This window comes from Pseudochaenichthys georgianus, chromosome 1 (genome assembly GCF_902827115.2).
Source record: "Pseudochaenichthys georgianus chromosome 1, fPseGeo1.2, whole genome shotgun sequence".
NCBI classification, from domain to species: domain Eukaryota; kingdom Metazoa; phylum Chordata; class Actinopteri; order Perciformes; family Channichthyidae; genus Pseudochaenichthys; species Pseudochaenichthys georgianus.
The window spans coordinates 30,174,898-30,188,726 of NC_047503.1; the positions used below are offsets into that span (position 1 = coordinate 30,174,898).

At 43.7% G+C, this 13,829-nt stretch overlaps 1 protein-coding gene across 1 annotated transcript in view; it reads right to left on the bottom strand.

Annotated features, from left to right (window-relative positions):
* tnrc6c2 (trinucleotide repeat containing adaptor 6C2) overlaps nt 1-13,829 on the bottom strand; it is a 52,048-nt gene that overhangs the window by 16,125 nt on the left and 22,094 nt on the right. Inside the window, exons 5-11 of the mRNA XM_034082916.1 lie at nt 5,248-7,095; nt 4,390-5,181; nt 3,452-3,655; nt 847-1,013; nt 663-737; nt 463-520; nt 145-287 (exon numbers count right to left, since the gene is read on the bottom strand). Coding sequence (XP_033938807.1) covers nt 145-287; nt 463-520; nt 663-737; nt 847-1,013; nt 3,452-3,655; nt 4,390-5,181; nt 5,248-7,095 — 3,287 coding nt within the window. The remainder of the gene's footprint in view (nt 1-144; nt 288-462; nt 521-662; nt 738-846; nt 1,014-3,451; nt 3,656-4,389; nt 5,182-5,247; nt 7,096-13,829) is intronic.

Consider the following 13,829-nt stretch of genomic DNA (forward strand, 5'->3'; position numbering starts at 1 on the left):
GTTTAAGGGGATTAAGACGTAACACATTTTTTTATTAAGCAATAAACACAGAAATATGAACTTGATTCGATTATCAGATGATGAAATCATTTCAACAGATGTTGGGAAAAGGCCTGATGGATGGTCAGTTGCTTAATGTCTAACCTTGTCAAGATAGGAGTTGCGGTCGGAGGGGTCTTTGGAGAGTGCTGAGGGCCGACACACCATGGGCTTGTTCATGCCGTTGCTGTAATCAGACATTCCCATGCCCCGCTTGTCCAGGTCTGTCTTCTTCTCCAACAGGGCGCCTGGGAACAGGAAAGAGGTAGATTGATTAGATTATAAATCTAGACGTAGAGCAATACCGTGGCACAAAATCCAATGAGAATATTTCAATGTATTGATGTGTTGGAATTCTGGCATTTGACTGTAAGTTGTAGTATTGCAATACACACACAAGGACACAAGTATGTGCAAACTTACTCATGGCCTGGTCAAGGTTCATGTTGTTGCTCTTCAAAGCCTCCTCAGCAGGGTCTCTCTGTAAAACACCAATAACAGTCCAGTCACTGACAATAGTGGATTTTTATGAAAGGTTCAGAGTTTTACCTTTTTACTGTTATATTATTGGTGGCTGTATTTATCATTGGATGGTTTAGACCCCCATCAGTTTCACAACTTACCGGAAAGCCCATGTCAGTGAGTTGTTTAATGAGACGGTTCATGATCCAAGCCTCATCTGGCTTGCCTATCTTCGCCTAAAAACACACAAGAAAAGTATTAAGTTATAGAAAAGTTAATGTACATGAAATGAATTACCACCAATAAAAAGTGTATTTATGACAAGAGTCAGCTGTGTTCTCTCACCTTGCTTGGGCCTTTCTTGGGTCCATTGCCCCAGGAGTTGCAAGAAGAGCTGCTTTCCTGGGAGGTGGGGCTGTTCCACATGTCCCCCTCCTCAGTGTCCCAATGCCCGGACGACATGCCCATCTCCTCTCCTCCATTTCCCCAGCTCTCTTGCATAGGTTTTGGGCCTAAGAAAGTGATTAAATAACATGACCTTAAGCATTTAGTAAGTATCTATGTTGGATCATATATACACTTTAATAATACACAAGCCATTCCAGAGTGTGAGACACAATTCATTTTAAACTTGACCACTTGGTGCCACTGTTGCCTTTTGGTACCCTGCCTTTTCCCCTACACCTCTCTCTACTATTTCCAACAAACTAACAGCACAAATAACCAAGATCTGCTGAGGCGTGGAATTGCTTTCATCCCAGCAACACTTCAGTAGCACCAACACACGCTGGCAGAATTGGCACACACGGTAAAGGTCTGAGGAAACTTCCTATTTTTGTCCCCTTCACTGAAGTCTGGAAATGCACACCAAATTTCAAATGCCATTATTGCCAAGGTGATGTTAATAATACATTTATTTTTATTTCGCTTTTACAGGTGCTCAAAGTCGCTTTACAGAGGTAGTAAAAAAATAGAAAAGGACAACAATTAAATATAGTAAGAAATCACATTAAAATCAAGCAATAAAACAACAATCACACATGAAAAGCCAGTTTGAAGAGGTGAGTTTTTGTACGTTTTTTTGAAGGTGTTTAGTTTAGACGTTTAGTTTTGTGTGGACCTTTTATGGTCAAAAGTACGTCTTGAACTATGTAATTAATACATATGTATGGTACTGTTTCACACTTTACAATGGTAATATAGCAACCAAAACATATGTGTAAGTTAAAGTGGACCTATCATGCTATATTTGAAACATATATTGTAGGGCCATATACCTATATAAAGTATATAAATAATATATATATTTTTTCAAAATACCAAACAGATCCTGCATTTTAGCCATGCCTCATTTCGCTCTATTTGCTCTTTCCAGCCCTGTTTTTGCAGGGGGCTGATTCTGTGAGCTGCAACTGACCATGCAGGAGAGGGGAGTTGGCAGTTACTTTGGCATTAGGGCAGGGATATCTAGATACTTTCCAAGGTTTGACATAATGAATTGTGCTACTTTTAAAGCAAGCAACGATGTTTTCAAATCTGTAATAAAAAAGCTCCTCAAAAACACTATTGAAGCAGTTCCTGCCGTTTCTACGTTAGTACAAACAGTAACAACGGACTATTTTTCTTAGCGGATGCATGTCAATTTAAATCAATACAACTATTTTTTAAATCAATAAAATCATTTTCTAAATCCATGAAAGCATTTCAATTAATATTCGGAGTCATGTTGTTACTTTGTTGAGAATGTGGCCATGTGTAATAAGCGGGATAATGTGCATAATAATAATAATGTGCAAAGAACACCTTCATGCTGATCTAGTCGGGCTCCTGATCAGCCTGTCAGTGTTCTTTTCCCCATAATGACCGCGTCGCTGCACATTATCCCTTACATATGATTATATAGAGTCATTATTCATTTGTTTTAAAGCAGGAGGCGCAACCGCTTGCCTCGGGGAGGGAGAAAAAGAGCCACAGCGGAGAATAAACAGAAGGGCAACCATGGTAACCATGCAAGGGAAGTCTTCTTTGCTGCTTTTGTGGCAGACTACAGCACTTCTTATGGCGCGTTTCCACTGCAGCGGGTAGCTCGCTTTAAGCGTGCCGAGCCGTGCGGGGCCCGTTTTGGTTGCGTTTCCACTTGGCCTAGTACCGGCTAGCGGGTCCTAATTCACAGTTTTTCTGGCCCCATAAAATCGTGGTTCTAGGGCCAGGAACAACCAGGCTGAGTCGGGCTGAGTATGCTAAACTAGAGAGAATCGCTGGCAAGGGGGCTACAACTACAACAAGATGAACATATTTGACCGTGATTTAATTGTAATACACATTTCAAAATGATGCCGAAGTAACAACATACTGATAGTTAGTAAAAACCATGAATTAATGCTTTGACAAGTCTGCAGACAGACGGCAGGCGAAAAACCCTTTTAAAATGCGTGCTTTCTAAATGGAGCTTGGCTAAGCTGACGTTATATATGCTCCGACCGTCCACACTCACAGCAACGGCCATACAGACATAAATAAACCAGCGACTGTATTCGCCATGACACAGGCAGTCTGTGGTTTGTACTTGTTTAACTTTTGTCTAGTTTCTGAACAGATATGAAGAGCTGTGAGCTCTGAGTGCTAAGAGCTAACGGCTGTGTTGTTTTTCTGGGGCGCTCATTGAAGATGACGTCACGGCTCCGCCTACACTGCGTTACTATAGTAACTGCCCCAGTTCCTAAACTGTAATGGAAGCGCAGCATTAAAGTGAGCCGGGCCTAATAAGGCCTAACCAAACCGAGCGATATACATATTCATGTATAAAAGACGTACAAAAGTGCATTTTGCATGATAGGTCCCCTTTAAAAAATTGAAAACATATGGTGCCATAGCCTTTGAAATTGGTACATGTTGATTTCCTGTGGTACATATTGCATCACTGTTAATATAATTCATCTGTGGGTGGTACCTGGCTTGCAGGGTGCAGAACCTGTGGGTCCATTTGCCCTGCCGTAGGGTCCACAGGGCTCGTGGCCACCATCTCCCCATCCTCCTGCTCCCCCTGTGGACTTGCCCCAGGCGGAGGTGCCATTGTCCACAGATGATGTTGGAGCTGCTGGCTCACCCCAAGCAGGTTCTGACTTGGGCTGAACACTGGGAACCTCTCCCCAACCTGGAAGAAAGAGGTGAAATAGATTTAGTTAGAAAATAAGTTCACTGCTGAAACTAACATTTTCATTGACTAGCCATTTTTACTTTTAACTTGCACTTATACATCAGTCCACCTTAGGACATTGAATTAAAGACACCGTTTAAAACACCCTGAAATCTGTATCACATAATGATATAATGATAATCCAAGTACCTGAAATAATCATCATTGTGGCATTTAACTATCAAAGCTGAAAAAGCTTTGATAGTTAAATGCCGTCTACATAACTATCTATACTATAGGCTTCAGTACAGATGGGAAATAAGGTATAGCTGTTCTCAGCATAAGTATGTCTTAAGGTGGCCATAATGCATTTTTGTAGCTGCAGTGTAACTGGTAAACAGCAGGGGGCAATGTTTTCATTCAGAATTAAAAAGATAGAACTTTGTGCTCTGTCTACATGCATGGCCTTTGTCTTAAAATATGTATTTGAACAGGCTGCAGAGCTAACTTAAGCTTGTTGCAAATAATTACAACAATGATTTATTAGTCATTTTGTAAATCGATTGTAGAGTAAAAAACAGTTAAAAAAGGAATTGTGCTCATAAGTAAAACATGTCAGATCATCAAAAATGTGGATTCAAGAAAACATCAAGCTTTTAGGTTATTTAAGGAAAATCTGCTTAGTAGATCAATTCTGCATTTCTAAACATCTCTTTTATGTTTTTAACACAACAGCACAGACATACTGCTACCTGGGTTGGCGAGGGGGGGTCTACCCTGGGGGCCCACGCCTGGATGTTGAGTGCCATTGGTGGATGACCCATTGTTGTTTCCATGATGTTGCAGGTGAGTTGGGGGCTGGATATGATTGGGCTGGCTATGATTGGGATGGTGGTGCATGTGGTGAGTGTGATGGTGATTGTTGTTGCCGGGGCCAACTGAGTGATTGTTGTTGTTATTGTTGGGGATAGTCACTCCACCATTCTTACTGGGAGGTGGGCCGCTGTTGCCTGGGTTATTATTGGGTTTGTTTCGATCCCACATGTTGACAGCCTTGCCGCTGTTTGGGGCAGGATTGCCGCTGTTGGGGGCAGGATTGCCGCTATTGAGGGCAGGATTGCCGCTGTTGGGGGCAGGATTGCCACTGTTGGGGGCAGGATTGCCACTGTTGGGCGCAGGATTGCCCCAGGTGGACGTTCCATCATCTATTTCCATCTTCCTGCGCATGGAGGGAGGGGAGGGCTCTTCCCAGCCACTGCGATCCATGCCCTGCTCCTGTTTGCTGCTATTGCCCCAGCTTGATGGGTTCTGCTTCACAGTACCAGGACCACCCCATGAACCCATACTGCCACCTCCTCCACTGCCAGTGCTACTGCTGCTGCTACTGCTGTTATTTTCCTGGGGCTTGGAAGAGCCCCAGCTTCCCTGCGCTGGGCCATTGGCATGTGGGGTCTCCCCCCAGCTGTTATTACTTACAGTAGGAGCAGGTTTACTCCAGTTTCCTCCTCTATTTCCTCCCCTGGGGCTTTCCTTCCATCCACCATCTCCACCACGTCCACCTCCACCACCACCACCACCACCACCTCCTCCTCCTCCTCCATTCCCACCACCTCCTCCTCCTCCTCCATTCCCTCCTTCTCCTTCCCACATGCTGCTGGAGGATCCATTCTTCTTGACCTCTGCCTGTCCCCAATCCCCTGTACTGGAGTTGTTGGGGCCCCCATTACTATTGCTCCATCCATGAGAGCTTTTAGGACCCTCTTCCCAGCCTGAGTTAGTGTTAGGCTGACTTTTTGTCATGCCATTGTTCCAACTGGGTGACTTGTCCTCAGAACCCCAGGATGATTTGCCTCCGTTTCTAGGAACATTGGTAGGCAAAGGTTCGCCCCAGCCACTGGGACCACTAGTGCCATTTGGCGCCTTGCTGTGTGACTGTGGTTGGTCCCCCCATCCTGATCCAGTCTGGGTAGGCTGAGGTGGATTGGCTCTCCAGCCAGAGGATGATAACCCTTCACTGTCACTCTTTTCTCCAGACCCAGACCTCTGACTGGGGCTAATTTGTGGATTGATGGTACCTCCAGTGTTGGATGAGGGTCCACCAGTGGATTTGGAGACTGCCATGGCATCTGAGCAGCCTTTTCTCTTCTCATCATCAGAGTTAGCTTCTTCCATCTCCCATACAGTGTGCTGTCGAATGGGGGTCTGTCCCCAACCCGTGTTACTCAGCACCCTAGGGTCCAGATCCTGCCGGGGTAGAAGAGGGGTACAATCCGTGCTGGAGGTCCTGTCTCTGTGGTCAGTTTGACTTTCGGTGCTGTCCCTACTACCCTCACTTTCTGGGGCTGGTCTAGGCTGCTGGCCCCATGAGCTAAGTGGCGGTTCTTTGCCTGAACCAGAAATACCAGCATCTACTGGGTCCCAGCCTTTAGTTGCTTCTTTGCTTCCACCAGAAGATTTCCCCCAGTCACCCCAGCCACCACTTCCACTACTGCCCCCACCACCACTGCCTTGGCGGCCCCATGCAGAATGCCCTCCAGACGGAGTCGAGTCCCAGCCGGATTCCTTGGGGGAGTCAGCTGCCTTGGTTTCTCCACTACCCCATACAGAGCTGCCTGTTGTGTCCCCATTGAGCTGGGATGATTCAGTGGGGGACTGGCCTCCCCAGCCAGTTAACCCATGAATAGGGCTCATAGGCTCCTGAGCTTGCTGCTGCTGCTGCTTAGTGTGGTTTGGTCCATCAGTGTTAAGATTAGAAGGTTCCATTTTGTAGGACATGTTTGTGTTAGTTGAAGGGTGCTGTTGATCATGTTCATTGGAACTAATCAGGCCACCCCAACCTCCACCACCATTCTCTGCACCTCCCAGTCTCCCATCTCCCATGTTTCCATTGCCGTTAATACCTGGTGGAAGGGATGGGGAGTTTGACACTGCATTAGGGCCAATACCACAACCTCCACCAGCCTCTTGGCCGAGAACAGGCCAGGCTGATGGGTTGGCATTGGGATTGAGGTTCATGTTAAAATTGGGAACCCCCCAGTTATTGGGCATTCCTACTCTGCCACCATTCATACCATCTTGTTTCCCATCTGCGCCCCAACCTCTACTACCACACGTGTTGGCTGACCCATGTCCTGTCATCATGTTATTGTTAGCTTTAAGAGAGGGGTAGTGGGCCGGCTGGCCTGCCGCACCCGTGGCCATACTCAGATTTCTACAACTACTGGTGGTTGTGACAGCACTGTTGTCTGTGTTTGAGCTAGCTGAGCCCAAGGTGCATTCTTGTGCTGCGGTATGGCTGGTGTCACTACTGTGGTTGATGGAGGGCCAAGCTTCCGTGTCACTTTTGTCAATATTCACTTTGTCCCAGCTGTTGGCACTGGAGCAGCTGTCAACTGGCAAAGAGGCTCCCCAATGAGAGGTCTCATACTGGGCAATACAGCCACTCTGGAGGGATATGTCTGAAGAGAAAAGAAAGAGAGAAAAGAGAGGCAAAGTTTAACACAGGAATACATCAAGAGGTAATTGTATATGACCAGTCAGTCAGAGAGAAACAAAAGAAGATTTGAGCCACATAATATGCAGAAATGCAAGAAGAGATTGAGTAACAGGAGTAGACACAAAGAATAGCAAATCAAAATAGGAAAAAAGGTGGTGTGGGGAGGAGGAAAAATATACATTTGGCTAGGCTAAGGGAAATTGTGTAATACAGCCCCCGTAACTCCCGAGGACCAATTGTATCTTCTTGGTTGGTTAATGCTAGCTATCAGGCTTCTTGGCAGGAGATGGTCACACTCGCACGTTCCACAATCTAACACATAATCAGAATGCACAACCAAGCGTGCTCCATGTCATATCAGCTATGGCATATCCATATATCCTTGCTTGGTGCAGTCGGCAATACAGAAACAGGGAGATGGAGCCTTTGCTTTCACTTTCTCTTCCATCCTTCATTCCCTTTCCAACTTGTTTCCTCTTTCACGGCAACCGTTTTATCCCTTACGTCCATCGAACTATTTAACTACCCTTATCTATTATTACCCCCCTTCCCTTTTCTTTCTCTGTCCATGTAACCTCCCCTTACTTTCTGCCCCTGCATCTCTTTCCTCACCCTTTAACTTCTCCCTCTCTCCCCTTTGCTCTCTTCTAACACGCAGCAGTGAGAGGCCCATCCGTCTACATCGTGGCTTCACTGGCTGGGGCTGTGAAGGGAAGCCCAAGTGGAACGCCGCTCATCCATCACTCCTTATGCTCCGCCAGGCCTACTCCTCCTCTGCACTAAGAAACCACCAAACTACACAAGCTTGTGTGCATTTGTGTGCATCTGCTAGCCAACATTTTGAAATATGCATACCAGCATTTCTATCACAATTTAGGAACTAAGGATTGAATGTAAATGTTGTCCTACAAATTAAAGGCGGTTTAAGCATGATCAAAATTAAGTATTCTCAACAGTTCCCTTACCAACATGGTATCGCACAAAAGCAATTTCATTTGGCACAAAAGCATCCCATAAGAGGGGGAACTAATTATAGACTGATTCAATGCTGTAAAAGGGTCATCTATCAGTGGGAGGCAGCTAATCAATTATCTTATTAATGCTAGTGGATGAGAGAAGGGAGAGTATCGATCCAGCATGCAAACATTCTAACCACTGGGCCAGCTGCATGTAATGGGCCGAAAACCAATGAGAACAGCGAGGAGCACACAAAAAGAACACAGGATAACAAAGGCTATAAAGGGATATATTCATCAAATAACTCTTAAGAGGAGAAAGGAAAATTAATGTGTATCATATACCAACTAATATGTGTGCATGAAAGCTAGATATTTATCCCAGTATGAGTGTTATTAAACATTTCTCAAATGGTGATGTCTTAGTAGTGAAACAGCAGACACATTACTGCATGTAAATACAATGTCTTCTAATGCAAATATAGTTCCTGCCTCATGTCGTTTGATGGTTGTAATGCATTAAACATGAGCAAAGTGTGATGCCAGACCATATACAATGCATTCAGTCTTTTCTAACAAGCATTATAAGTCTATTAGACAATAATACATTTCTGGCTACCCTCCTGAGCTGCTACAGGAACCGTGCCTCACTAACCTTTAATTAGAAGACCAAGGCTGTGTTTGTAAAACATTTCCCTTCTTTGGTTATTAAACTGTTTTACCTCCCATTACTATTCCATTAGTTTCAATCAGATCGTTGCTGTGATTTCCATAATAGCTATACGTTATCCATCATGAGATGTACGTACGTACAGACACCAGTATGCAGTCATTTGGCAATAAGTAGACCACAAAATAAACAAATAAAACGTCAAAAAGTTAAAGGCTTGATTTGGGTTTGTATGAAAAATGTCAATAGTAGTCCAGACAAGTAAAGTAATGCTTGCACATAAACCTGTTCAATCAAAGCTTGATTACCAATTGTTGCTGCCTGGTGTCCAAGTGACAACAAACTAATATAGCTTTAAGGAATAATTGTAGAAGATATTTAAGGGATTTAGAATGTAACTCCATTATATACGAGTGTCAAAGATAATGGATAAAGTGAAGGATGACATCCATAGTGTTAATTTTTGCGTATAGGAAAGTAGTGAATGTTTATTGAGTGCACGAGATTTCACTATAGCTGAACTCATTGAAGTCAACTGAAGGCATTTTCTGTACAAGGACAACATTATATATTTAAATATGTATGTACACTTAGTCTTTTTCTTAAATAAATCTAAATGTATTTTTTATTTTGTTTGGACTTCCACCAACATAGTGATTTATGTGTATCTTGTTAAACAAAGCCTGGTTTGGAACTATTTCAAGTCTATTGAATTTGGCGCATGCCTGCTAAGGCCAGTGGGTGTGAAGAAATAAATAAAATATCTATCTCTCAGTTATATTTGCAAATGTTCTCTTGTTACATTAGAAGTGCATCAAAGCCTGGAATGCAGCCATCTCTTTAGCACTCCTGTCACAGACACTGCAACAAACCAACATTTAACACAAAAAAAACATTAAAAGGAATGTGTGTTGCCTGTGTTCTCAAAAAGGGGTCATCAAGGGAGAGAGTGGAAAAATACCCACGCCACTCTTCTAAAGCCATTACACAGATGTCCTCTATGTCTGCAAGCTAGCTACCCGGTTGTTTCATAAACCAATAGTATGTGGATTATGTGCAGGCATTAGTGGAACTTTGTGCAGTGTATATAGAAAATGTGTGCAGATATGTAACATTATAAGCTCGACTAAAAAACTATTTGATGTGAATTATTTAATTGTTTTTTTCTCTAGACAGCATTGGTGCTAATGCTATTGAGTCTACCCCTTTAAATGTGTACATGCTGTGTGCCTGTATGGACTAATGCAGAACAGCCTCTCTCCTTTCACCTCAACATGCACTGATTGTTCGCCCTTGACTCCCTCCCCAGACATTCCAATAGAAAGGTCTGACTGATTCTTGGCAAAGCAGCGATATAGCAGGGGGAGACGAGAGCAAGCTCAACATGAAAAACAAAGAAAAGGGGACAGTTATTTCCATCCACCATTTGCAATCATGTGTCAGCAATGTGGTGCTGCTTTCAGTCTGCGTGCAATTAGGAGGGCAGGCTCCTATTATCCTTTGTGAATGAAAAGGGTTTCAAAAACGACGGGTTCCTTTCCCTTTCTGCTTGTCATGCACCCAACACTGAGCAAGGTTCTTTCTTTTGGTATGTACGAGTCTATGCATGAAGATGCAGCCTTGCTCTCTTCATAGGAGAAATAATAATAACAAATTCCTAATGATGAGCATGCACGCATTGTTGGCTGGCTTCGAGGTTTCAGAGTTGAAACAAAGATACGCATAGATCTTCGAGATTGAAACGAGCTGCCATCATAGAAAATGGGCAGGTAGCCAATAATGAAATGCCTCTCCTCCCCTTTAAATTAAATGAGGGGCAGGGTGAGCGCAAGAGAGAGAGTTGTAGGGAGAGATGGAGGAAAGTATTGGGGGAAGGGTTGGCACTTGCAGTGGCAAGGGAAAAGAAAGGGAGACAGTGGGAGAACATACATGAACAGGCTATAAGAGATGGCGAGACAAAAACTGGAATCCTTCATTTGACTGTGAGCCCAAGACTACACTTCGATTTCTCACTGCAAAACGTGGGATGACATAACACCAGAACCAGAGGGGACATTTAGTAGTCTTTTGTCCCCAAATAGACCCTCTCCATCTCTCTTTGAGGGGTGCTTTACGCCCACTCGGATCAAAGACAGCATGTACTTGTTTCTCCGGAAGCAGGGAGGAAAAGAAAGAGTAAGGAAATGGTGGCTTTAAAAAGCTCATTATTCATGTCTGTTTACCTCTGCTTAGAGAAGAGGAAAAAAGGGAGAGTGAGATCATTGTGACTTCTCTGGTTTCCCTGACAGAGGCTGGATTAATTAAGCCACTAGGGGGTTCTCTCACTCGTGTGTGTGTGTGTGTGTGTGTGTGTGTGTGTGTGTGTGTGTGTGTGTGTGTGTGTGTGTGTGTGTGTGTGTGTGTGTGTGTGTGTGTGTGTGTGTGTGTGTGTGTGTGTGTGTGTGTGTGTGTGTGTGTGTGTGTGTGTGTCACAGCCATTCACATGGGGCAATCTATACCTCTCCGGCTTCATTATGGGAAAGATTTAAGTGGAGGTTATTTTACATCTCAAGTGTACCAAGGTTGATGAGGCAGATCTGCCTTTCCTTAAGAAAGTACTTGAAGAAAATAACATGTTCGAAAAAATGTATTAGATTTTTTTCAAATTACAACCTATATTTTAGTTAACGATTTCAAAATACCCATTTTAACTTAAAGCGACACTCTGTTCCATCTCCACATTTAACTCAAATTAGATATGCTCCAATGCCCGACTGCTTTACCTGCAAAACAAAGAGAGCCCAAGTGAAAGGGATAAGTGTTTTAGCAGCACCCGGCAGAGTGCCTTCTGGCTATAAGCTGTGTCTGGGTGACGAGCAAACAGCTGTTGGGCTGCAGTTCCCACAGTCTTAAGAGACCCCCACTCAAGCACCTGCTACTGGGGAGTCTGTCTGGACGGCTGCTGGCTGACGGCTACTTAATGGTCCCCAGTCAGCTGGAGAGACTGGGATGGTGGGGGTGATGCAGGGAGGGGAGAGGGGACAGGGGGTCTCTGTCTGCTGTTGGGGACACTCAAAAAGGGTTTGGAAAGCGGAGGTTAGGTGGGAGTGGTGTGACTGCCCTTGAATTTAGAGGGGGTTGCCTTTCAGACTTTGGCGATGGGGCGGTGTGTGTGCTGTTCCTGCTGGAATCTTATAAATCACACACAATTACATTTAATAGGGCTTCTAAATTAAATCAGTAGGATTGTTCTGAAGCAAACAGAGGAAAGCAACCAAACAAATGGGTCAAAATAAATTCATTTAAGCACCTAAGCATATACTGTATATCGAATAATACTGCAGTATGAACTAACATGCGTGCGCGTGTGTGTAGTGTACCCTTTAAACCCTGAGCCAGCTGGCCTGCAAGGCAGACACAGATCTGAGAGGACACAACTAGGTCAGACTAGTGTGTTCTTCCTGATGTGTATCCACTACATCTATCCACATGTGTTTGTGATTGCATGTGCACAAGTGAAAAAGTTCCTGCTTGAACATCATCACGTCCCTTTGGGCCACAGTCACCTCCCCAGAGAGGTCAGAACAATGTCCTCAAAACAGAGTTCATCCCTCACTTACAGTTACACGAAGGAAGTAAACGTATGTGTATTTGCAGGCAGGCTGCATTAAATAATACATGAACATGATACTGGGATTTTGACAAAAGTAGACATTTAGATTCATAATATGGCAGAAATTATTCTCTTGCGTAGGATAATGCTGTACATAATTCTTGACTTGAAGATCAACTTAATTCCATGAACTTTGTTTGAATGGATGAATAAGTTCAAAACACAAATTGCAAATGTGTAGTCTTCCAAACATAGAAATCATGCAAAAATAAGATGTTCTTTTTAGGTTATTTTTCAAGCTCTTCTAATACAAAAGTAGTAGTTTGTGTAAATGAAGCAAAAAGCCTTAACCTTCTAGCACAGGGTAGAAAGTTTAACTACAATGTCCACTCTTTAAATTATGCACACCAGAATATTTGCAACAACAGGGCCACTAGCTTGCGGCTATTACTGGTGCAGACAGGATAGAACAGGCTGGGCAGGCAGTGTTGCAGTGAGAGGCCCCTGGGGAAACCAGGGCGAGGTAAAGGATAACCAGGATAACCAGCGCTGAACTATGACGATTATAAGGACAGAATAGGTTAATAAACTGAACAAGGCGAGCTTTCTGAAGCCATTACTTTATTTAAATTTGAAGGCTTATAGGTATTGCAGAGTGGTCCTACTTATTACTAAAATGTTGTTTGTGAAAGGCTCAAAGAAAGCTGTATAATTCAGTCTTGTTCATCTTTCATCATATGGACTACTAAATACACAAGACACAACACAGAACTCTTAACATATTCAGGCATCCATATTTGTTTGGAGCTGGGATTAGTGGCATGGGCCCAAGTACAAGCACATCAGCGACTAGACGGAGACTAGGACCGGTTTCCTCTGTGATGGCTGCTGACTAGCAAGCCTTGCACCACAGCGGCTGCAGATTTATTTACCGAGTACCTGGTGTTGTTCCAGCAAATGTTGAGAAAGTAATGAAAGGCAGAACAGAGTAGCACTGATGAAAAGAGAGAAAGATAAAAAGGACTGGAGAGAAGAGAAGCTCAACAAAGATGAGAGCAGATTCTCATGCAAGCTGAACATGAAAACACTGCGTGGCATCCTACAGAAATATCTTTGCATCTATTCCTTCAGAGAGACAGAGTGTTGTGTTAGAGGATGTGAGGAGCATCTTTGTGTCTGTTGACATTATTAAGCAGATGGTTGTGATTGGTTTACAAAGGAAAACCTTGCAAAAAGCAGAAATAATGATTACAGAAATCAAAACATCTCGCGCGTGAAGGCGAAAAGAAACACTGAAGTCAATAAACTGAGAGAATGCAATGCAATAATGATATAAATAAATCATGGCCATCTTTTATCACCCCATTACTTGCATATAAATACACCCAAGCAGCCACACAATGAGCACCTTAAGGCAGGTTCAGTATTAGTGATCTTAGGGGCCACCGGTGAGTTCATTAAAACATTACCGCTGGCTA